The sequence below is a fragment of the Ambystoma mexicanum genome, chromosome 2q (assembly GCF_040938575.1).
Source record: "Ambystoma mexicanum isolate Mex_15411 chromosome 2q, UKY_AmexF1_1, whole genome shotgun sequence".
Lineage (NCBI taxonomy): Eukaryota > Metazoa > Chordata > Amphibia > Caudata > Ambystomatidae > Ambystoma > Ambystoma mexicanum.
In genome coordinates this window covers 238500338-238525255 of record NC_090924.1, presented here as the reverse complement: position 1 = coordinate 238525255, position 24918 = coordinate 238500338, and the positions used below count along the sequence as shown (strand labels likewise).

At 42.9% G+C, this 24918-nt stretch overlaps 1 protein-coding gene across 1 annotated transcript in view; it reads right to left on the bottom strand.

Annotated features, from left to right (window-relative positions):
- Nucleotides 1-24918, bottom strand: part of BAIAP3 (BAI1 associated protein 3) — a 2154334-nt gene that overhangs the window by 1115399 nt on the left and 1014017 nt on the right. The window contains exon 4 of the mRNA XM_069647200.1: nt 17169-17252. Within this exon, the coding sequence (XP_069503301.1) occupies nt 17169-17252 (84 nt within the window). The remainder of the gene's footprint in view (nt 1-17168; nt 17253-24918) is intronic.

Below are 24918 nucleotides of genomic sequence, written 5' to 3'. Positions count from 1 at the left end.
GTGGAAGACCAGGAGATTAGGGTGCTGTGTTGGCCTTCTGACCAAAGTTTTCATACAAAAGGGCTGCTTTCTATACCAGGCCACGCTCTCGTGGGCCGCCACGTTGTGACCTCTCCAGCTTATCCCATTGAATATTAACTCAGTTGCCAGCACATCGCCATGTTGCCTCAACACAGATTGTTGACTGAGCTCTACCTCTGCTGTCTGAGTGCATTATGGTCAATCTATAGGTTGTGTAGATGAATGGTTGAGTTACAAGAGTCCCCTGGGGCCAGAACAATGCTGCATCTCACGTGGCACTTCATGTAAGGGTGGAACCAGCGTGATCTACTGCATAGGCACTTCACTGCGGCCCTCCACTGTGTGCTGTATTAACTTTAATAAAGGCAGTGATTCGTTGTTCCCAGCACACATCACTCCTGCACCCAGTTGATGGTCAGAGTAGGTTCGGGTTGGTATGTACAATATGTCCCTGCCAATTCCCCAACAGCTGGACAAACCAGGGGCTTGATGTTGTCACCCTGCAGTTACCCGCCGCTGCCCCAGCGAGCCAGCCACACCAAAGCAGTGCATCCCTCAGCCGCCAGGACGCATCCCGCTCCACAGGGCACTGGAGCATCAGCTGCCAGAGATGCTCCACAGCCCAGCAACTATGGCATGTCAGGGCCTCCCCACGGAGGTCCGGGAGATCAGAGGCCCTAAGTGTCTTTAGGGTGCAGTGCACCTCGGGCTGTTGCCGTCCAGGTTGTCACTTTCACTGAACTCTGCCCGGGGGTCCGCTCCACGCAGCTAAGGCAGGATTCCTTAGTGTTGCTTTCGCTCCCCGCCTCCTCATGATATCCATTGGTACTCGGGCCACAATGTTCTCTGGACTCTTGGTTTGCAGAATCAACGTTAAAAAAATAAGTTAACGGCACATAGCAGGATATTGAATCTGCTTAGGATAATACCGGGCCGGAGATACACCTAGACCGCCATTTCTGTCTGCTGCTCAACATCCCCTCCACCCCCGGATCTATGTCCTTCTTAAGCAAGACTGATATATGAGCATCTAAAATAATTGCAGGAAGAAGACTTGATCTAAGAGATGTTCTGAACATGTCCAACAGCATGCAGAAGCTTTCCGGCAAAAGCTCATAGAATTCTTCTGAAAGGCCATCCGGAACTGGAGTCTTCCTGATGTTCAAGCTGTGAACCACCTTCCTCAAATCATTTGTCGAAAATTCCAAAGCCAGTGATTCTGTTTCATCAACACTTGCCTTTGGAATAGTAACCACGTTCAACCAAGAAGGCAGGTTTTGCAGCACATCAGCAGAATACAGACTTCCATAGAATTTCCTGAAGCCTTTATTGATATTCTCAGGTACTGACGATTTTGTCCCATTGGCCATGTTGATATTCTCAGGTACTGACGATTTTGTCCCGTTGGCCATGTCGATTGCATTGATGGATTTCTCACTCTCCATCTGCCTCAAAAATGAGCCAGAAGTCTACTACACTTCTCCTCATACTCATAATATGAACATCTTGTCTTGAAAAATGTATGCTATTCCTTCTCTGTCACAAGATTGTTCAAATCTACTCTTTCTTATCAAGTTCCTTCTTCACCGCCACACCTGAATTTTTTATAATACCTACTGTTGAGCTCTTTAACTGCATCCCCAAGGGATTTTGTCTAATTTTCTGTCTCCTTTCTTTTCCTGCTTGAGATCCCTATTGCCAAACCTCTCATGTAGCCCTTAGAGGACTCCAAAACTATCTGATCATTCACTTCACCATTGCTGTTAATATCTATGAACGTTTCAGCCTCCTTAGTGTGGTAGTCTACAGTCTCCTTATCCCACAGAATTAGCGTATTCATTTTCCAGTTCCTTGTTATTATCAATGAGTAGTCCAATAATAAGACCTCTATAACTGGAGCATGCTCCAAGATAACTAAAGTTCCAATTTCACTCCCCAAAAAATGCAGGGTCATTCGGCCGGAGGTGAATATATAGTCAATACGTGAGTACACACCATGAACCCCTGACCTGAAGCTATAGTCCAGTTCTGTTGGATGTTGCAATTTCCACACATCTGACAAGTCAAATTCCGATATCACATCATTTAGAGGCTCCCTATTCTTACATCTTGTCAGTCTCTGGGCAGTATTGCTCCTATCCAACAGTGGGTCCATCACTTTTTTGAAATCCCATCCTAACAAAATAGCCCCAACTGAATGGTCCTGAAGATCCTGGGCAAGTGTGTACAAAAAAGACCCATCACCTAGAGTTGGGGCATATATGCTACAAATTGTTGTTTCACTGTTCTGTATTTGAATGTTGACTGACACTATTCTCCTTTCTTTATCTGAATGATTTCTCAACACTGTGAAAGGGTGCTTCTTAATTAATATGACTACATCCGAGATTTTGTGCTGTATGCCGAAGCAAATGCCTGACCAATCTCGCCTCTGACTAATCTTTGAGCATCGTCATGAGTGAGGAGCATCTCTTGCAATAGTGCAACATCTATATCCAATTTCTTAGGAGATGTGAGCACTTTCTTTCTTTTGATTGGACAGTTTAGCCCATTAACATTCCAAGAAGCATACCTCAAATAGTCTCTATTACAGTTTCGACCCATCAAACACATGGCTACAAAAGTAACTCTGAAAGCATAAGTGTATACTGCAAAAAAAATTAAAAAACAAAAGAATCTTGCCAGCAAACAAAAACACACCCTCTATTCAGACGTTGGAAATTAACCCACAGCGCCCAAATCTGAAAAGCAAACCCAGATTGACAACTGCTCGCCCCCTTAACTGATAATGAGCAATAACATATTGAAATACAGAATTTAACAATATAATAAAAGGCCAAATGTATGTTTGTCCTGTATGTTTGTCTGATACAGTCATGCACAGTAGAATTGCATAGTTGTGCCTCTTGTCACCACTAGAGGGAGCTGTTGCCTTACGATATTTAGTGGTCCTACTGTGTTAATGAAATCCTCACTTTGACCTGTGTACTCTGGCTTTTACACTAGTTTAAAATAAAAGAAACCAAATACCTATTTAACCACCCATCTAGAACCCCATCAGATCCCTACTCCTAACTCACACAGAAATAAATAAAGATCAAGAATAACACATGAAAACATATCCTGGTATCAGATCAAGGTTTAAGAATTGGCCAAAATAAGAGCCAATTCGAAGAAAAATAGATTGAACTTATAAAATGACACATTGCGCTTCTTGTAAATTATAAGTCACCTGGAGAGTGATCCACCCAAATATCCCGTTGTAGGACTATAATGAATAGCAAATATTGAATAATAACTGGACCACAGCACTACAAAAAAAAAGGCAACCAGAAGGACCTAAATATCTTTCCATAGTCCCTGAACAACGTCTGCTAACACTCTAACCCCAACAACCTATTCTCCATGACAGGCATAAAGTTTTATCTTAAGTTATAAAGGTGCATTCTGGTTTATTTTGTGCCACGGATCTCCACATTCCTTGAACCCAGCACACAGAACATGTAACTTCACTAGACATGGGAACACTCGACATGGCTGAGCACAGTTTACCTATTCTGCTGGATGGTCCCATAGATATTGCCTTTTGAAGTAGCTGACAATATTATATGAATAGATGCGCAATTTGCTTGGGAAGGCAATGCCAGTCTGTCGTAAAGTAGACTTATTTAAATCCTTCCATTATGCAGAGATGACAGTTCTAAAGTAGTACAAATCTGGTCTCGGAGCAGGGGGCTATTAGCCTCCAAGCGGAACAGCCGTGAAGTGTCCTGCAATGTCCAAATTGAGTTAATGTCGCTCAGACGGCAAGGCAAGCGTCTGTACTCATATATTCGCATTTCATACTTCTCAACTCCCCACCCCCCCAGGCATAGTTTCTCTTGCATTGCATTTCAATGTTTTGGTTTGTATTAAATGGGGGCTCATGCAATACCAGCGTTGCCACCTTGCAGAACTGCATACAACTTTTTCTGTTTCTGTAGGAAGTGTTGCTCACCGCTACCAGCAGATCCCAGGTGAGGCTTTCGTTTCTCCACAATTACCACACTGAAAATCCTCTGACAGCAAAATCCTCTGATGATAGCCAGTACACTGAAATCTCCACTTTACACAGTATAAGGACATGGAAGTCCACTTGCGAGGAAAGGACCTCAGCATGCCCTGGCACGTAGTGACATCATCAGAAAACAATATTCTTCACACTAAGGAATGTTCAGCAATCGCATCATCCAAGTGTAAAAGCTTCTTGAGGGTCTTCTGTGGTCCTGATATGTATGAACAGTTTAAAGATCGCAAACCTTGTTAGAATTGCCTTCACATTCCTGTCCTTGGCCAAAGCGTTTGCCTTACAAAAAGCTTTCCTTTTATCCATGTCCTCCTTGGGGAAATATGGAAAAATCATGACAGACTTATTTTTATACATGACTCTTCTTTTCTCTTTTCTTTCCCATAGAATTTGTTCTTTCACAGTCATTTTGGAGAGGGACATTATTATCTGTCTACGTCTTCCTGGGAAAACATTGCCAGCTGGGTAAGCAAAGCCCATATCAAGCTGATTACCAAAGGACCATACAACTCAGACAGCAGCCAAAGCAAAAACTCATTCATATTTTTTCCATCTTCTGCCTTTTCATCCAGACTTATGGGATGCAAGTTATGTTCTCTGCACTTCATTTCCAGGTCTATCTTCCTTGGCCAAAGCTTGCTCATGCCATTTTTAATCGCATGGTACGCCCTAAGCTGCCTGTGATTTCTGTTGACATCCCCACAGCATCTGTTTCCACCTTTGATATCTTCATCTCTGGATGGCTCACCTCTAAAGAGAGGTCTGATAAAGTAGCCATAACTGAACCAGCATCCTGTGCCACTTTCATCAACAGGGCATAGACATCCTTTGTTCCTGGTGTTTCATCAACCTCTGTCTGTTTTTGTTTTCATAGAGGATGGGTTGTCCAAATTCATTTTCTTTTTGCTATTCTGGCTCATATTATCCTTAGTTGAATCAAAGCCAGGGGGCACGAGCTACACGCTTAAGCTGCTGCTTCTAGAGCCAATATTGCAGACCAATCAAGTATGTTGCATGTTAATATGAAAGGACATTTTCAGAAATGTTGTACCAATAAGTGTTCAAACACATTTTTTATCTTTAAAAGCTTTATTCATCAAAAGAAAAATATATGAAAAATAGGTTGTATTTATAGTACAAAAAAGTGATTGTTCGTAATCTTTCTACAGAAGTAATTTCCTAGTTATACTAGTTGTTATACTAGTCCCAGTAGCATATTTAGCTCCTTTGGGTAATTAGCCTTGTAATGTTTGGAGCAATTTATATAGTTTTTAGAGTCAATTCTAATGCTGAAGAAGCCATATTTTCTTTGTAGTTCCTGTATGGAAAAGTATACAAAAGAAAAGGACCTAAAGAAAAACTTAAAGAGCGTATTCTTTTCAAAACTATGGCCATCACACACAAGTGCCTCTCACACATTGCCCCTCCTTACCTGTCTCAGAAGTTTTTTCCTATCACATCTGCTAGACCCATTCGCTCACACCACGCCAACATGATGCACGTTCCCACTTCAAAAGAACCAAAGCTGGAGGTTCCAGCTTCCAACATCTAGCCCCCAAACACTGGAATGCTCTTCCCACAGTGCTCAGAAATGAACCATTTTACACTGTATTCCGTAAAGCCCTTAAAACTAAATTGTTTAACTAATCTGAAAATCGTCAACAGCTGTAAAACTGTTCCACTGTAACCAAGGAACACACTGCTAACCCACTCTATTAACATATATCTCTAATGTATGCCATCAGTATATTCATTGTATCTTATCTGTACCTACTCTGTAACTAAGCAAGCCTTCTGCAACAGCACCATGATGTCTAAGGGCCGCTTTGTGCACTATACAAATGGAAATAAATAAATAAATACAATAAAAATTCCTTTTGAATTTGACACATATGGAATCATACTTCTGTTTATATTTTATGAAGGAAATGTCATAGGAAGTTATTTATAAAAAAATAAATGTTCAGCGTGAAAAGCTCTATCAGCTGAATGTAAAACAATAGTTTTGTATATGTGTTTAATTATGTAAATTAGTCAAATATGGATATTTTAGCACAGGAACGGTGTGTATCATTGATTCAACTATCCAAGCAATCATGCTGACAAGCGCATCATTATGTGCTGGGGATGTAATTTCTGTTTTAAAGCATCTGACAGAAAAACTCAAAAATCTGTAGCACACACATCCCATGTCATACCAAGATGAAAATTGCACTATTTGATTTGCCCAACTGAGAGGAAACTGATGAACCGATTAGTAACATAATCACATGTGAGGAACATGATGTTTCAGAAAATTACAAAGGTTTAATCTAGAAATCTCCAAATTGATATAACATCACATGGGAGGGAAACTAGGTTTAGAAGCCACTGCCACTAGACAGACTTCTTCATTAATAGGACTAATGAGTCAGAAGGGTATGGTTTAGAGTGATGCCACTTTTGGAACACTGTCCAATCACATACACTGACCAATTAGATTAAAGAAATGATACATACCTCTAAATGGAGTGGTGTCTGATCTATACAAGTTCAAACCCATAGAGTCTGGGGACAGACTCATTGATACATACCTCTAAAAGGAGTGGTGTCTGATCTATACAAGTTCAAACCCATAGAGTCTGGGAACAGACTCACTAGCTCACTGTCTGACTGTCTGACTGATCGATGGGAAGAATGAGATAAAGGAGAGTTGACAACCAGAAGGAGAATAGAATAGCTAGCTTTACTTTAGGCCCATTTTGGAATATTAGCAAAGCACTGTAAGTAAGGCCTGCTTGAAATGTATACCCCAGGCCTTCTTCAGTGGATGAGACAGCAGGCAGGCCCAATACAGAAAGAGGGAAACCAGGCTGTGGAGGGAAGCAGGGCCATCTTGCTGACCGATGTCCACCTGTTCCTAGAGGGGGAGAATTGAACAAGTCCTTAATAGGTGCTCACCTGTCTGTGAGACAGCCAAAAGGATTTCCTATAATATTAAGGGGAAATAATCCTGAGTGCAGAGATACTCTGACGAGGAATATAATAAATCCCAGCCCTTTTTATCAGAGAAAGTACTGAGAGGATAGCTGAATATGAATCAACTTTACATTCTGAGAAATTGATAAATATTTCAGAAATTCATGTGTTTCTGGAATTATAGATTTGATAGAATAGTCCTACGTTGTGGATCCCCTGCCTCCTTCTCTGTGCAATGGTCAAGCACAGAAGTCGTCTTATGGGAGTCAAAAGGATATCTCACTTTGTATATACCTAGGAACATAAGTCATTTCCTGGTTACATCACCAAGCAGAGTACTGTTACTGAAACATTCAAGACAATGAGGAAAGGGCCATTACACTGCTACACATTTTCCTACCTTTAATTTGCCCATTGAAAATAACCAATGAACACTTTTACACAGTAATGCAATAGAAACACCACTGAAGGGCATCTAGCAAACATAGACGTTAAACATACATATGTTTTTTTTTGCAATTTACATGCAGGAGTGTTAAGCAGCCTGCAAGTTTATGAAATACTGTTTGAGATGCTCCAATGTCTATTTGGTAGAGGGAGATGTGTATGTTGATTTCAAATAAGTAGAGAGATTTAGATAGGCATGGATGTTCTGATTTCATTTTTTTTATCCAATTCAATGTTGTCATGAACTTTCATTAATTTTTCCCATGGTGGATGTGCCCTCAGGGTAAACCAATTGTATGTATAGCGATGTGTGTGTTACAAATGTTTCTATTACTGTAAAAGGAGCATTGCCAATTTACGTGACTAGTGTACTGATCATTCTTCATTGCAGTCACCATTGACATTGGAATTTCATAGACGTATAATTTATTTATTTTTTAAATTGACTCAATTATTTCTGTTGTATTAATAGATAGGCCTTCTGTGCAACCCTGCATGTTTCATTTTCAAAAGAGGAAGAAGGTTGTTGGGAAACAATATTGCTAAATTGGGGGTCCCTGGTTCATAAAAATAACTTTATTAAATGAATGAGATTTGTGCAGATCTGATTTGGGGTGGGTGGAAAACATCATTGAGTTAAATGTCACCTGAGTATATCATCCTAGATTCCCATGTTATTGAACTTTTCTCATGATATAATGCTGATTTCATAGCAATCCTGAAAAGGTCAATTGAATAGATTGACCTCTGTGCCTAACGAGGGCTGAAAAGTATGCAGATCCCTCCACAAAATCTCCCCTTCAACCAAAAATCATGTCACTGATGGGTCTGATTTATTATTATAAAGGATGGATAGGTATCTCGTCTGTGATCAAGCTGGTAGTCCATCAGCCAGCCAGCCACAGTTAATTGATTTTGAAGATGGAATTTGGATTTCTGGATCCTCACTGTCCTCTCGGTAGGAGATATTCGAGTTATGAGGACTCAAAAATAACTTGAAACGATGTAACTAATATGTTGTTATGCTTTAAATAATGTTTAGATGAATTCTCATCGGATTTAACAAATAATGGTGCTACGAGTGAGTGCGGTGTTAGAAAATGTACTTAGATAAACACAGCATCATGCATGCTCTGTGCATGATCTTCTCAGCACTTTCACTGAGTGATTGTCCAAAAATCTTCTAATCCAAAATTCCTCTAATTTTATGTTGTTTATTTTAATTAACAGTGTGCTATTAATAACGAGTTCCATTACATGTTTTGTTCCAATTGTAACACGGAATGCAAATACAATTATATGAATAATTTTACAATTTTTCAAAGATCAGAAAACTTTTAAATTAACTCAGCACTTCTTTCTAAATTGACAATATATTCACTTAAATATAAGTAATTTCTTCATTCATACTGAAAGGAATTACTTTGACAAGATGTTTGCAAGTAACTCACACTAGAGTTTTAGCCAATCCTTTAATCCAACTTGTCGGGGTGGTTCTCCCGGGGTCGGCAGAGCCGTCCACGGACCTCTGGGCTGGGGAGGCCCCAACTCCTCCCGTGTCCCCAAAAAGAGTATGAGACACACACAAGAAGCAAGGTGAATACTGCTGTTTATTATAATAACGGCAGGGATGGGTCTCGGCTCGTATGCATCCGATGAGACTCTCACTGTTAGTGGGGCTCGCAGGCCCTTTTTACAGCAGTATGACGTGCTACTTGTGTCACCTGGGAAAAGTTGTCACAAAACCTATCGGCACTCTGGATTGGGTCCCCGAGTGGTAGGGTTAGTGTATGTCCCCTATGGGAGGAAATGTTAGTGGATACGGACGGGTCAGGTGGTACACTTGGGCTGTCCCTAACAGTTGTTACTTTAGAATTATTACAGGTGAACCCTTGGTGATTGGCTTAGAGTACTGCCATCAGTAATAAGCTCCTGTGTATTCTGATTGGTTCTCCCGCAAGCCCCCAAGCCTGGGACCATCGTTGTTCCCAGCTGGCGGTGTACCTGTCCTTAGCAACAATGTGCAACTATGTGTTTGTGCGGACAACGGACAGGTCTGCTCATGGACTTGTGAGCGGGTCTTTCCCATCGCTGTAGATGTCCATCTTGTCACTTCGTTGTTGCAACCTGTGTCCCAAACGTGGGAACTGGCGACTGTCTGTCTCGTGAGCTTGGCACCTTGTCAGTTTGGCCTGGTCACATGTGGAGAGACCTCAGCTGGAGCAGAATTATGAGCATTAGTTTTTGTATTTTGTCTCTGAGGGCTTGGCACTTGCAGGTGTAACCTTGGCGCTGGGCTCGCGTTATGCGAGTTGCAACATTGTGGCCTTGGCTGTGAGCTCTTGTTGGGGGCTCGTTCTGCATGGTCAGCACTTGTACTCTTGTCGCTGAGAGGATTTTCATGGCGAGGCTCCTGTCTGGGACTCTTGCTTGCGGCCTACTTGGGCCTAGTTTAAGGGTGGCAGTACATAATCCATAGTATGGAGGTCGCGGGGTGACAGAGTGTCACAGGCAGCACTAGATGTACATGGTGGTGTCGTCCTGGAGTTGAGTGGTGAGGAAAAGTGTCAGCAAGCATGTACACGAGCTCTTCATGCGTCTTGCGTTTCTGCAGAGCTGTAGAAGGCCTATGTAAAAATAACAACGATGCACGTCAGTGGGTGTGTCAGTCCCCTACGTCATAGCACTGAGTATGTTCTTCATGTAGGTTGGTGTGTGAGTGACCAGTGTGCATGGTGGCACGTGTGTTCTTGTCTGTTGGCTATGTCGTCGTGGCATCTCTAATGATATGAATACTTATGGCTGTTCTAGTCGAGCCGGTCCATGTTGCAGGCGTCGGCTTGTGCCTGTTGTGCCGGTGGACACACTCCTCTTATGTTTAGGTTTCTGAACCAGGGTATTTTTTCATCTGGTAGGTAAATTAACTCCTCTCGTGGGGGATTTCTGGGTCGTGATCCCCTAGGCTATGGTCTGGATGAGATTGGGGGAAGGGTGCTATCCCATTCTCCTACTTCAAACCTGTTTCAAGTCTTTTTGCCTCTCCTTCCTGGGACAAAACTTCCTGATTTCTTGAAAAGAGAAACCTATGATAAAGTGATATACCTGTAACCCATTATCTGAAATAGAGATAACAGTATTATACCACTAACATTGAAGGAAGCAAATCTCACTCTCATGGGAAACTGCTGACCTCACAAAAGCAAGATTGTATGGGTGATTAAAATGTACTGATCAAAATCACCATTGCTTACATGATGCATTAAATATTTGTAGCCAGGTTAAAAGCTCATCAAGCAAAAAAAAGTTATCTGTTAGGTATAAATACCCAATTTGCTAAACCCACTATGTTTAAATGAAGTAAAAATCAAATACAAACACACTAGACATTTAACACTTTCTTAAAATTCTTACATGCCTTAACCTTCAATTTTTGTAAAATATTCTTCCCAAGTAAGCTGTGATTCAGATATGAAAGCATTTGGGAAAGCCGCAAGACTATAATTTGCAGATGTTTATTCTAATACTTTGGCATTGATTACGCATTGATCACATGATTTTTGATGACCCAGAATTAATTCTTATCTGTTTTTATAAATGATCATAAATCTAAGAAGTGTGAATAAAATGTATTACCATAGTATTTGTCATCAACTTGTATTTGTTGGAGTGATCTTTAAAAATTTAAAACAGTTAATTTCAAACCACCACAACGTCAATGTGAGCCCATCGTCTGGGTGTATCGGCATAAATATGTGAAAGACTCACCATCTTCTGTATCTTCCTCTATGTTGTCTAGACTTAGCGCTCTTGGAAGGGGCACTAAGGTGACCATATGGGCATGTTACTCTGCAAGTTCAGCTTGTACATCTTGTGGAGTTGCCAGACTTGCATGTTGAGACTGGAGGTCCTCCAGGTTTTCAGCACCTCAGCATACACTTATTCAAATATCTGCAAATTCTTGCTGGTGTATGAGGAGCTTTGATTGTGATGATGATCACCTGTGGCTTGTGATCTGCGAAAGCTTTTAAGTGATGGCAAGAGGTGTGTAGGTGGAATACCACATCTATGCCGCGGGGACTATCCCCATTCAGAATCTGATTGTCTTTGCTGACATCGAAGCACATGGAGTATACTATTGGCATGTCCATTGAATCTGAAGCAGATGCCTTGCCACCAGTGCTTAAAGTGGGCCGGCAGTCTCCAAAAAGTGGGACTGAGCCAGGGCCCTGCCGGGGCCCCCGTCCTACAGCAACAATGGCGGGAATCGCGGGATGCGTTATCCGCGACGGGAGATGCGCCTGCAATGAAGTCAGGCAGGCTGACAGAAGTGGCAGCCAGCCTCAGCGACGCTGTGACTGGCTGCCACTTCCGTCAGTCATAGTAACTGCGTCTGGAGACCCCCTCGCGCGAGACGTCACCAGAGGCAGTTACTGTCCCTTTGTTTCCCCAGGTCGCCGAGGCGTCTTTAACCCTCGGCGAACCTGGGGATTCCGACGGACAATTTTGTCCGTAGTCAAAGCTTTATAAAAGATGGCTTGAATTGTGTACTTTCAAAGCCATCTTTCATAAACCCGAAATGTTTAAAAAAGATGGCCTGAAAGCTAGTCAAATCGTAGGGTATTCACACAAATATATTTTAATGTTATATATTTGTGTGCGTACCATACTATGGTTTGTGTACTTTGCAAGCCATCTTTTATAAACGTAGAAATATGTAACATATTTCTATGTCTAGAAAAGATGGCTTGCATAGTACACAAACCACAGTAAGGTACGCACACAAATATATAACATTTATATATATTTGTGTGTATACCCTACGATTTCCGTACTTTTTAGGCCACGCCCCTCCCACAAGCCACGCCCCCAAATGAGGGCCCCCTCGATTTCTTACCCCACTTAAAGCCCCGCTCGCCATCACCCCAAATGTGAATGCAATTCTGACCATTTCTACAGCTTTATCAAGGAAGGAAATGCATTATTTCATTTATAGCAGTTTTTCTGTTGGAAGAAGCTCTGTTGACCGCCACTCCCCCCTACCACCTCCCCCGCCGACCGGTGAATGTATGGCTGCACATTTCTTGAAGTTAAGAGTTTTTAATGTTTTCTCATCAAACACAGAGCCCTCAAATGAAAGATTGGTTTAGAGAGTTGAAGGTGATGGAAAGGCAGGGCATGGAGTTCAAGGAAAAGGTGAAAACATTGGGATTTACACTGCATTCAAAATTGTCCTTTGTGCCATTTACTGAATATTTGGTGAACGTGTCAAACTTTAATCTATTTAAATTAAGAGCAGTAAAACCATTTGTTCTAGAATCTAATGTTCATGTTCTTGTGCAATCACTGGTGATGTCACATATTGACTTAGGAAATGCTTTGTTAATGGGTTTGCTGAAAATTGGCCCCACTGAAGGCAGTATTTAATGCTGCAGCCCGTTCGATTGTAGGGGCGAGAAGATATGATTATGTAACGCCAATTTTGAAACATGCACGTTGGTTGCCTATTGATCAGAGGATTATTTTTAATTCCTCTCTTTTATACAGAGAGCACTTTATTCTAAGACTCCCAGCAATCTGGCAGAGAAGCTTACTTCTAGCCTAGCCATGCCCCACCTCAGAGCCAAGTTAACAATTCCGAATTCACACCCTGGGATTTTCGGCATTCAGAGCATATATAGTCCGGTCTTGTGATAAAATGTGCCTGTCATCGTGTGAAGCTGCCTTTTGAGTAAGGATGCATTCCTACAACATGGCGGAGATGCCTCCTGGCGATGGTGTGACGTAAAGCCTTCCCTCCTGGACGTCGGCAGAGACTGCTCTGTTATTATCCACATGCAAGTGACAGCGCAGGCCAATGCGCGCCTGTCTCTCCCACCGAGCATCAGGGAGAGGAAAGCGGCTTTTTATTTCTTAAATAATTGGCTGACAAGTGATGGGGCGGGACATGGGGCATGTGGCGGTCTGTATCACAGAGCGGAAGGCGGGCACACACGGCGCTGCCACCGTTCATCCTGAGGCAGACTTCCTGACAGCCCTTATTAACTCCCAGTGCGCGGGTAGCCTCTCCTTTGGAATCAGAGAGATGCGCAGTCTTGCCTGGGGGTCCGACAGGAGACTGTCAGATTGTCCTTTTAAACCAGCCTCTTGCTGCTCTTCCTCGCAACTCTGCTTTTAATGTTAGATTCCTCTGTGTTTTATCGTTTCTCTTTTAAATCTGACCACCAGAGCTTTGCCTAAATCACACAAAGGCAGTCAGAGAATTTTGTAGTTAATAGCTTGCCGCCAGCGAGTCAAACCAGTGGACACGATTGTGTTTTTCACTTATATCATAATGGGCCTCCATGATGAGTTCACACATTTTTTGGGAATATTTGAGTAATCTGAAAAGGTTTTCTGGTAATATCAGCTTGGAAAAACATTTTAATTAATGTAGTTCAATTGAAGAAGGGGTGTAATTCAATTTAAAACGCATGTGTAGCACCTAGATTGTGAACAACATAATCATATGAATCAGTTGCTATTGATATTATGAGAGCTGATGTCTTTGGCCCATTTTCATAGCACTAGAATACTACAAAATAGTCATTGACACCTGGGGAAGGGTGCTCAGCCAATCAGGTGGCTAGAAACCTGGCTGAGAACACACAGCGTACCGCCCGCCTTTTCGAGCACTTCCCCGGGTGCCGCCATCTTGTTTGTACGGAGGCAACATGGAGCTTCTCCGTGTTGCCTCCAACTTCCCCCACAACCCCACATACTTCCCCACCCTCTCTCTATCTCCCCACTTACCTGCTGGACCGGATCATTGTGCTCTAATCCCAGTGTTCGTCACACCCACTGCTGCATGGAAATAAAAAAAGGACTAAGGACCATTGCCGGCCCTGTATGCCCACCTAAGCGGAGGTGATTGCTACATTAAGACCAGACTGATGGATGCAAACAATAGACACACTCGGATCAAAATGTCACTGCAGTGATCACGGCGAGCGTCTTCAGTGAGTTAATGGTTCCCCCACTCCACTGGACACTCGCCTCCTTCTGCACCTCAGAGTTGTAACTACTAAAAATATATGCTCCCCTCGCCCTCATCCTACTAAGAACATGCAAAAGGGTGCCTCCTTCCCAGGTGCCGGCCTCTGTCTTGATTGTATTTTTTTTTATTTTTGTGAAGACACAGTTTGGGCAGCCAATACCAAGCCTTTTACTCACCAAATCCTTGTCCCCATTAACACCCCAGGCATGATAACGGGGTGCTAATGGCATCAACGGTCGCAGCAACTGAACCAGAAAGTAACGTCCCTAAACCCTCGTTGAAGGCCCTTGCTTTACTTAGGCCTTTCAACTAGACTTTACATATGCTAAGAACGAGGCCAGCTGCGGTGGCGGCCATTAACGCCTCACTGTTTTGTGAAGAATCCTGGCATGCTTGGCTGTGTGTCTTGTCCGCTTGCGGGTATGCTGTTATAGTAGTGTCCCATTGTTGGTTCTTTTTCCACACTGAGTGAGTGGATGAGGGTGTGAGAAAATTTGTGAAATGTGCACCACAAGCTGCAGAGTAATGCCCAGCAGTGCTGAAGAGGGCCATTCCCTGGCCTTTGTACGGCATGTTACTCGCGTGACTGCTATTCTACGTGGGGTGAGCACCACCTGCAGACAAACAGGATGCCATTCGAATGGCAATGCTACATGTTGTCTTCACAGCAGTACTAGCCCATTTCTCGATGAAACACGTACGGGTCATTCTACCTGCTGTTTCACTGGAGATCTAAGGAGAGACACACCCACAGTAGCGGTACCGCCTTTTACTACCTCTCCAAAGGCACCAGTGTGGAAAGGATAGTATGAATAACAGTACCATTACCACCAATATTGATGGCATCTCTGTCGACTTCAATGAAGACAATTCATAAACATCTGTCGCAATGTGACTGGGGTGTCATCATGGCTCTATACATGGAAGCACAGGCTTGGGCAGTGTTGACATGCTCTTGGGGCCTCCAACATGCCACTGAAATGGACATGAGGTATTGGTGGCATTGTTTACTGCCGGCAGCACATTCTTAACTCCAGACATAATTTGTTTAGTTTCTGGGAAATCAGAAAAGTATTTTTTACCGCCAGGGTAATTACTTGGAGGGTTTTTGTCCGCAATGGTCATACCATTCGTGGCTAGATTATGGCAATGCTAGATGGTAATAGCTGCATGCCGCGGTGAATGAGAAGAGGGTTTCATTTGTGTTACACCACACAGAGCGCTAGTCTGCATGGATTGTCAAAAATCACACCATTGTTTATCATTCTAGGTAGAAACTTCTGTTCACCCATATGCCACAACTGGATCCAGTGTAGCCCATTTACAAACCATCCACATGAAGCTTAGCCAAAGATGCTAAGACTCAGGAAGGACACATGTATTATGCCAAAAATCACAGCATTGTTATCATTCTAGGTCGAAACTTCAGTTCACCCATATGCCACAACTGGATACAGTGTAGGTCATTGGCAAACCATCCACTTGAAGCTTAGTCAAAGATGCTAAGATTCAGGAAGGACGCATGTCGCATGCCAAAAATCACAGCATTGTTATCATTGTAGGTAGAAACTTCTGTTCACTCATATGCAACAACTGGATCCAGTGTAGCCCATTTACAAACCATCCACTTGAAGCTTAGCCAAAGATGCTAAGACCCAGGAAGGACGCATGCAGCATGCCAAAAATCACAGCATTGTTATCATTCTAGGTCAACTCTTCAGTTCGCCCATATGTCACAACTAGATCTAGTCTAGCCCATTTACAAACTATCCACTTGAAGCTTAGCCAAAGATACTAAGACTCAGGAAGGGCATGCCAAAAATCACAGCATTGTTATCATTCTAGGTCGACACTTAAGTTCACCCATATGTCACAACTGGATCAAGGGTAGGCCATTGGCAAACCAGCCACTTGTAGCTTCGCTGAGGATGCCAAGACTCAGGAAGGGCACTTGCGCCCTGTCAAAGAACACAGCGTTGTTATCATTCTAGGTCGACACTTCAGTTCACCCATATGTCACAACTGGATCCAGTGTAGGCCATTGGCAAACCATCCACTTGTATCTTCGTCGAAGATAGCAAGAGTCAGGAAGGACGCATGCATCATGTCACAAACACAGCATTGCTATCATTCTAGGTCGACACTTAAGTTCACCCATATGTCACAACTGCATCCAGTGTAGGCCATTGGTAAACCATCCACTTGTATCTTCGTCGAAGATAACAAGAGTCAGGAAGGACGCATGCATCATGTCACAAACACAGCATTGCTATCATTCTAGGTCGACACTTCCGTTCACCCATATGCCACAACTGGATCCAGTGTAGGCCATTGGCAAACCATCCACTTGTATCTTCGCCGAAAATGCTAAGAGTCAGGAAGGACGCATGCATCATGTCACAAACACAGCATTGCTATCATTCTAGGTCGGCACTTAAGTTCACCCATATGCCACAACTGGATCCAGTGTAGGCCATTGGCAAACCATCCAATTGTAGCTTCGCCGAGGATGCCAAGACTCAGGAAGGGCACTTGCGGCATCGATTTCTTAACACTTATATATAAGACAAAATGAAACCCCCAACTTGCCAGGCAAACCAGTCATACCAGGCGGCTCATGTTGCCTATAATATGTTAACTCACCTCTCTCTTTGTTAGTTTCAGAGTTTCGGATTTTTTGCTCCATTCACAAGTTTCAGGCGGTAGAGTCGCGCTGCTATTCGTGCACTGAAATAACAATAACAATAACCTTGTGTGAATATGCCATCATGCCAGTTTGAAAGCAACAAATACAAAAACAAAAACATGAGAGTAGAATAGCGCCCATGCTAAGCACACCTATTGACTGTGATAAAGGCACCATACCTGGCAACAAAAGGCTGAACAAGGTCTTAGTTACAGTTGGACAACACTTTGACATCAGCTCTGAATACGTGTGTGACGAATCTGACGTCTGCTAGCATGGATGCCATCTAGGGGTAGCCAGAGGTAGCAGCTGCTACCCCTGGCAATTCTCTTGGTACCCCTGGCACTGCCCTTGCGACCCATGGTCTGTTAGTTATTCATCTCCCAGTGAAAAAGAACCATTGGCTTAACATACACAAAGTTTGTTTTGACTCTATAAGTGTGTGCGCTCTCAGTCATCTTTTATAAGCTTGTTCAGAGCAAGACACCACCACAAGGGATCGCTGGAAGATTAGGTGGAAAGAAAGCTCAGTGGGTTGAGTGCCCGCTGCAGCCATCTGTGAGGTCACAGGTTGAAATCCCAGGAAGGCCAATTCACTCTTTCATCCCTTTGAGGTCCTTAAGTGAGTACCAACTCCAGTTGAGTGATGTTTGCATGTAAATATGTGCTCTGTAAGGCACTTTGGCGAAAGCGCCATATAAATAGGACATCATTATTGTCATTTTGGGCTTTATCACTTTTTATAAGAACACTCAACACTTTCCACAATAGCACTTGTCATAGCATCTTATGAACTATTGGTGTGTATGGAGCTTTACATTTCTGTATAATTTCAATGTTGTGTGTTAACACTTTTATTTCTATGTACTTTACCCTGTTTTTGTACAGTCTGTAGACAGGTATGGGGATAGCTCAGCGAGTTAAATGCTTACTGCCTGTAATTGAGTGCACAGGTTTGAATTCTAGCAAAGCCGAATTAGACTTTATTTCTTACAATGTGGATACATTGTATATCATTATTTGAATAACATTATTATCAGTTCATAACAGCGCTAAAATAGGAAACATTAATTTAGCAAGCACTGTACAGAAACAAGAGAATAAATCATACTTGTTTTACCCAACACATTTTTATAAATCATTATTTTTAGTATGTTCAGGTTGATTTCGAGTATGGTTTGGTGGTTTGCAAATCTGCTTAGTTAAACACAAACAACTGGTTCTGCTCATAAAAGAAAACTATGCAGACATCGTAGTATGTTGTTGAAAACTAAAATAGGATTATATTTATATGATACCCAGGGGATTCAAAGCGTGGACCCGGAGATCGAACCTGTGTTGCTCTGTGTCCAAGGCGAGCGCCTGGCCCCTGAGCTATCCTCCCGAGACAATAGGCTAATTGTGACTGCAGGATGGCAGGAGGTGTGCTACATTTGGTAAATTGAAAACTGAAAAAAGGACAACTGTTCTCAGATCTGCCTTCTCGTCTTGACTAAATTGTGTGATCCTGGGCCAATCACTTATCCTAAGACGGTCTTATTTTCCTAACTGCTCAAACGGAGGTCATCTAAAAGTCATTCAGTTCCATTCACCAGACAGCAAGCTGAATTATTTACATTAAAATGCACGCTCGTCACACCCAAAGCCCTCACCTGCCCCGCCCCCGCTCTCTACCCATTCATGGACCTCTGATATTTGTGAATAAAGGATCATTTGTCTGAAATCGCCCAATGCTGTGGGGCATGGCCGGCCCAGCTGCACAAGGCTGTGCCTGGCCGAGTGAACCTGGGCATGTTAGGCGGTACTTACACATTTATTTATTTATTTATTAACATTTATAAAGCGTGGAGGTATCGTGGCGCTGATGATTATACCTGGCATATCAGGCTTTACCTGGCAAAACACGTCCCCACTTGGGTGACAGAGGCTGCAGTTGGCATATGATGGACTATTGAGACTTTATCTTGCATATGGTGTCAATACCTGGCACACGAAGATTCGCCTGGTACAATATGGCACTACTTGGCTATATGATGCTGTACATAGCATACTATGGAGGTGCCGGGGCATTTGAGCCTATTCTGACTACACTGGGTCCATGCATTTTTAATTGGTATGAGAAAGGAGTATCTGTCCATGTGAGGCTGTACTTCCATAAAAGAGAATTGCTATTGGCCTGCTCGGTGTGCCCTGGCATTTCATGGCAGCACCCCTGTTATATTGGTTCAGCGCCATAGTTAACATTATTCAATCAATCAATGCATTTTATTTGTTCAACCAACATTCGTTTTTAAAAGCAATAATACAGTTTAAAAACCAGTTACAAGGATTTGTCATAAAACAAACAAAATATACAAATGTAAAAAAAAGATAGGTTTTAAAACCATAGCAGCATCTAACAGAGGCCCATAGAAACATGCAATTGCTTCAAGCCTCTATGCCCCTTTCTCGTCCGCATTAGCCATGCTTTCCAAATGAAATCAGCCACTGCAAGCACAACCTCCTCATTAACTAAGCTCGAGGTCCACTCCGTTGCTTCGCGTGTGCACCCAATCCCTGTCTTTTTTAGCAATGCTTTCAGACATGTGTTCCTAGGGGCCACGTGATATGGACATAAAAACAGGACATGCACTATTGTCTCCCTTGGTGCTCCACATGCACAGCATAAGTCACCCAGGCTGGCTGCTCTCCACCTCCAGCTTCTCAGCCAAGGGCAAGGAGCCAAGACGAAATCTAATATTAAAAGCCCTCATATTGGGATCTAGGACTTTCTCTAAATACTCTCCCTGACCCGTACAACTACTGACTCGTAGGGATTTCAAGCGGCCTTTTCTGCTAATTTAATGTCCACGCTCTCCCGATAGTTTGCTTTCAGGCAGCTCAAAATTGGCTTTCTGATATTAGTTGGATTGCCCCAAAGCTACTAGTCCTGTCCTGTTTGACGTAAACCAAATAAGATTTTCTGCACCTGGATATGCACGTACCTCTGTAAGGTGGGGTCTATATATAGACCAGGCAGGATTCACACACATCCTCACCCAAAACATTTGTGATTTTAACATGAGCTCCTCAGTCAGGTTTTTCTAGGTCAGGATTGATGACGTTGCAAACGGAATCCATAATAATGATTTTAAAAATATGTTCGCGGCTCTCTGTAGTACGAGCGGATATAAATGGCCCCAAGGTTTGCTAGCATACAGTGCTCCAACTATGGGTTTGGATCTATCGGCTACTAGCGGGCGCTCATAGAGTGGCCCCCGAAGCGGCGAGAAAAAACGAGCGTCCTTCCCGCTATCTGTTTTATAATTACTGTGCTTTTCTCCACCTGGTGCTTCCACAATCAATTATAGACAAATCTAATCCCCAAGTAATCAAATGATGTGACTTGTTCGAGGGGTACACCAGTTAACACTATCCTACAGTGCATTATGTTTTGTTTACCTATGATCATAATCTTAGTTTTTGCACCTTTAATGGATACATTTTTTAGGTTGCAAAATTCTTCGAAACCCTCCATTAATTGCCTCAGACCATTCTCTGGAGGCAGCAAACAGTATCATTAATAAAGAGATTGAATAATGTTGGGGCAAGGCACAACCTTGTCTCATGCCTTTAGCAATTGAAAAGTCTTCAGTTACCTGGTCCTGGTGACCTAGGAAAACTCTGCCTTTAGTATCGTGGTGCAAGGTCCTAATTAGCTCAATCACTGCAGGACCCATGCTTTGAGTCCTCAAATTGTCCAATAATATCGTCCTATCGTCTGTGGCAAAAGCGGTTCTCAGATCAACAAATCCTACATATAGAGATCCTTTCTGGAGTGTAAACTATTTCAAAATGAGGAGCATTAGATGAAAGCCTTGTTTGATGGTCCTCACCCCCCCCTACAAAACCCGCCCGAGCTGTAGTTATGATGATAGCATCAATATCCCATTCCAGGATCCTAGCCAATGCAACCTCTCAACAACATTTTCCTGGGGTGTCCAAAAGGGAGATAGGTCTGTAATTTTTGCGATCATTCCTATTGCCTTTATTGAAAATATGGACTAGATCTGCTATTTCCCAGGAGTGAGGGATGACCTCCGTTGACAGAATCATATTAAACCAAGCACACAGGTTGGGTACCCAAACCATTTTGTCAGATTTTAAAAGGTTTGTTGGAACTCTACCCAGCACTGGGGCCTCCCCCAAAGCTTGAGAACCTAAGGCCTTCCTAATCTCAGCATTGGAAAAATGGGGGACAGAGAAACGAATGAGATTCGAAATAACCTCCTCCCTTGTTTTACTCTCTGTTAGAGAATCTAATTTGCTCCCCTTTCTAGAACATCATGCAGTAGTGTGACCTAGAACTCTTGCTAGAAATGTTGCTAGAAGCCTTGCTATTTAGTCTCTGAGTATGGTCCTTCATTCCCCATGTTATCATAGTTAATATACAGTTGGAAACTGAAATAGCCTTTCCTCTGCTTCTGTCCATTTTGTTATTTTATTAATCTTAACTTATTGTAGATATTTTTTAATACATTTTGTGATATCATATGTTCTTATGCCCTAATGACATCACTTCCTGTGATGTTATTAGGATTAAAGGTCATGGGACAACACTTCCTGTGAGTTTATCAAACATGTGAACAAAACCATAAATCCAGATAAGGACGACTGCGTTAAGGTCCAAAAAGTGTTCGCAGATAAAATCAGTTTAGCACGGGCCAGAATACAGAAAGATCTGGAGCAGCTAGATGTTATGGACTTGCCAGAAACCATTTGAAGAAAGAGGCAAACTACTAAAAAAAAAAACATTGTTGTTCCACTTTTCTGAGGTTACGGAAAACGAGGTTGTGAAAATCCTGAAAGACATGCATCCCATCAGCTTTCCTGGAGATTTGCTACCTTCAAAAATTATTCTTGAGCGCTATGGCCTTTTCACGCCATTTTTGAGGAGATTTATAAATGCTTCCTTTGCACATTGTCTGATCCCTATGATCATCAAGGATATGGCTGTTACTCCCCTTGTAAAAGAATCAGGGGCTAGACCGTTAGGATCCTATGAACCTTAGGCCCATTACCAATACTCCCTTTCTTCTTAAGGTCATTGATAAAGTTGCCAGCACACAAATGCAGTCCTATGTAGAAGCCACTGGCCTTCTTCATCATAGACAGTCTGGTTTCCGGTGTGCCCAGGGGACCGAGGGCACGTTGCTAGATCTTCAAACCCACATGTTTTCAGCATTGGAAAGGAATGGTTCGGGACTGCTGATTTTATTAGATCTATCAGCAGCTTTTGACCTCCTTGACCACAAAAGGCTGTTGCAAAGGCTGACTGACATTGGTGGCTTCTCACAGGAGGCCATGTCTTGGATGGAGTAATTTCTCTGTGGGCGTAATTCCAGAGTCCACTGGGGAGATGCCTCCTCAGATGCTGAACCATTTCTGTGTGGTGTGGCACAGGGGGCCTGTTTATCCCCATCCCTTTTTCAACATTTATATTCAGCCACTGTGTGAAGAAATTGAGAAACTGGGGGTCTTTTTTGCAAATTATGCAGATGATTTGCAGCTCTTCCTCAAATTTACTGGAGACTATGCAGTAGACCAAGAGAAATTATATGAAATCTACTTATCAAAAACTGGATGTCTCTAAACTGGCTTTGTTTAAATGGTAGTAAAACTGAGCTTATGGTATAGGGATCGAAGCATGCCAGTGATGGTCTAGGGCAGAAGTATGCCAGCTTCAGCATTGATGGAGGACTTGTACCTGTAACTCAAAAGGTTAAAACTCTTGGCACTTACATGGAGGCCACGTTCAATGCTGATGCCCAACTAAATCATACTGTCAAGACGTCTAATTACTACCTCAGAGTCCTAAGGCAGATCTGTCCATTGGTCTCAAAGACAAATCGGGAAAAAATGGTCTGAGCTATTATCATACTGCAACTCCCTACTTGGAGGTGCTAGCATGGAAAGTATAAAGAAGCTTCAGAAGCATCAAAATGATGTAGTGCGTATAGTGTGCAATATTGCACACAGAGACCCTGTATCTGAAGCTCGTAGGGAACTTCACTGGCTCCCGGTTGCAGCCAGAGTCAATTTTAGGATTCTTACGCTGGGACAGAAGTGTCTCTTTGGAAACACCCTTCAATAGTTGAGGGAGAAGCTGGAGTTGTATACACTGCAGAGAACTTTGAGATCTTCTGGTGCTTATAGACTTAGGGTCCATCGGTTCAAGAGAAACCGGCGAAATGGTCAGTCATCCCCCATTTTGATCGCACAGGCTTGGAATGAACTCCCAGAGTCTTTACGTAAGGAAGAGGACAACCTTGTTTTCAGAAAATCCTTGAAGACTAGACTGTTCACTTAGGATGGTCCGTAGTCTACCCTATTCGCCTACTGTTCCTGTGTTGCTATGTTTTTATTTTTTCTTCTCTCGGTTGCATGTAGAGCATGGATGCCTACAGGCTTTTGGTGCTCTAGAAATACACACATAGATCGATAGATCGATAGATAGATAGATAGATAGATAGATAGATAGATAGATAGATAGATAGATAGATAGATAGATAGATAGATGTCACTACTGTGATCCCTGGCATTTTGGTGAGTAAACGTCCCTGTCCACATGTATTGTTTGTTATCCTGTTGTTAGTTCAAGTTAAACTACTTGGTCTTGAGAAAGGCTTTGGCGGGCACCCATGGAGTACCCTCTCAGAATATCGGGTAGTTGGAGAGGTCCATTAAACTTTGAACTCTCAGTGATTCAGCCAAGATGACTGTTCAAAGAGACAAATGCCTGAACCCCGATGGTGTCGTCACATGCCGTGCCACACAAAGTGCCCCATTCCCCTGACTCATTGAGCCTAGAAGCTCAGCACCTTTTCTATCCCTCTGCACAGCCTTTGCTTGTTTTTCCCGGTCCAGTGTAGGAGGGGCCGGGCACACCACTAATAGACACACTATAGTTTGTTTTACTTTCTAGCTGGAGCTTGCTCGCCAGTGCTGACAACAGAAGCACACGTTTCAGCTTCCAGAGCACCAGGGCAAAGGATGCTAGAAATAACATAAACCAGGAGAGTGGTGAGGATGCCATGTAGAGTGTTTGCTGTGATTCGTCCACCTACCAAGTGGCACAGACATATTCATGGGTTACCAAACCTTTGCAGAAGTGACCTGCAAATATTCACAAGGCACCTAGAGGGCGGTTGAAGCCGCTACTCCCGGAGCCCCAGATCAGGGATGTATTTTTGTGTCTGTTGCATTGGGAATCGAACCAGGTTGCATGGCATCGTCTTTCGAGTGCATGGGCCCTGAGCTATCCTCCTAGCTTGATCTGCTGTTTTGCCGAGAGATGGCCATTTTAATTACTTTAGTGTTATTATTCATTGTGGTTGTGCCTCCTTTGTGCAACACAGAAGGAAGCATTGTTATACTACATAGCGATATGGGCTGTCACATGCATTGGACCGTGCAAACATTGTTATTTTGTGCCCCCAACCAAGACAAGGGACATCCAGGTCTTTCAGCAGCACAAACACTAGATTGATAATAATCTTAGTGTTTCATTGCAATCAGTCAGGAGTGTGGTCTATGTCTTGCTTTCCATGGCGTCGTATAAAAAGAAGGCCGCAAATACCACAAATGTCAAGACTGTACTACAAAATGTTTTCACCCTGCTGCCTGCATCCTCGCAGGATGTAGGGGGGCTGGAGAAAGATGAGCTAC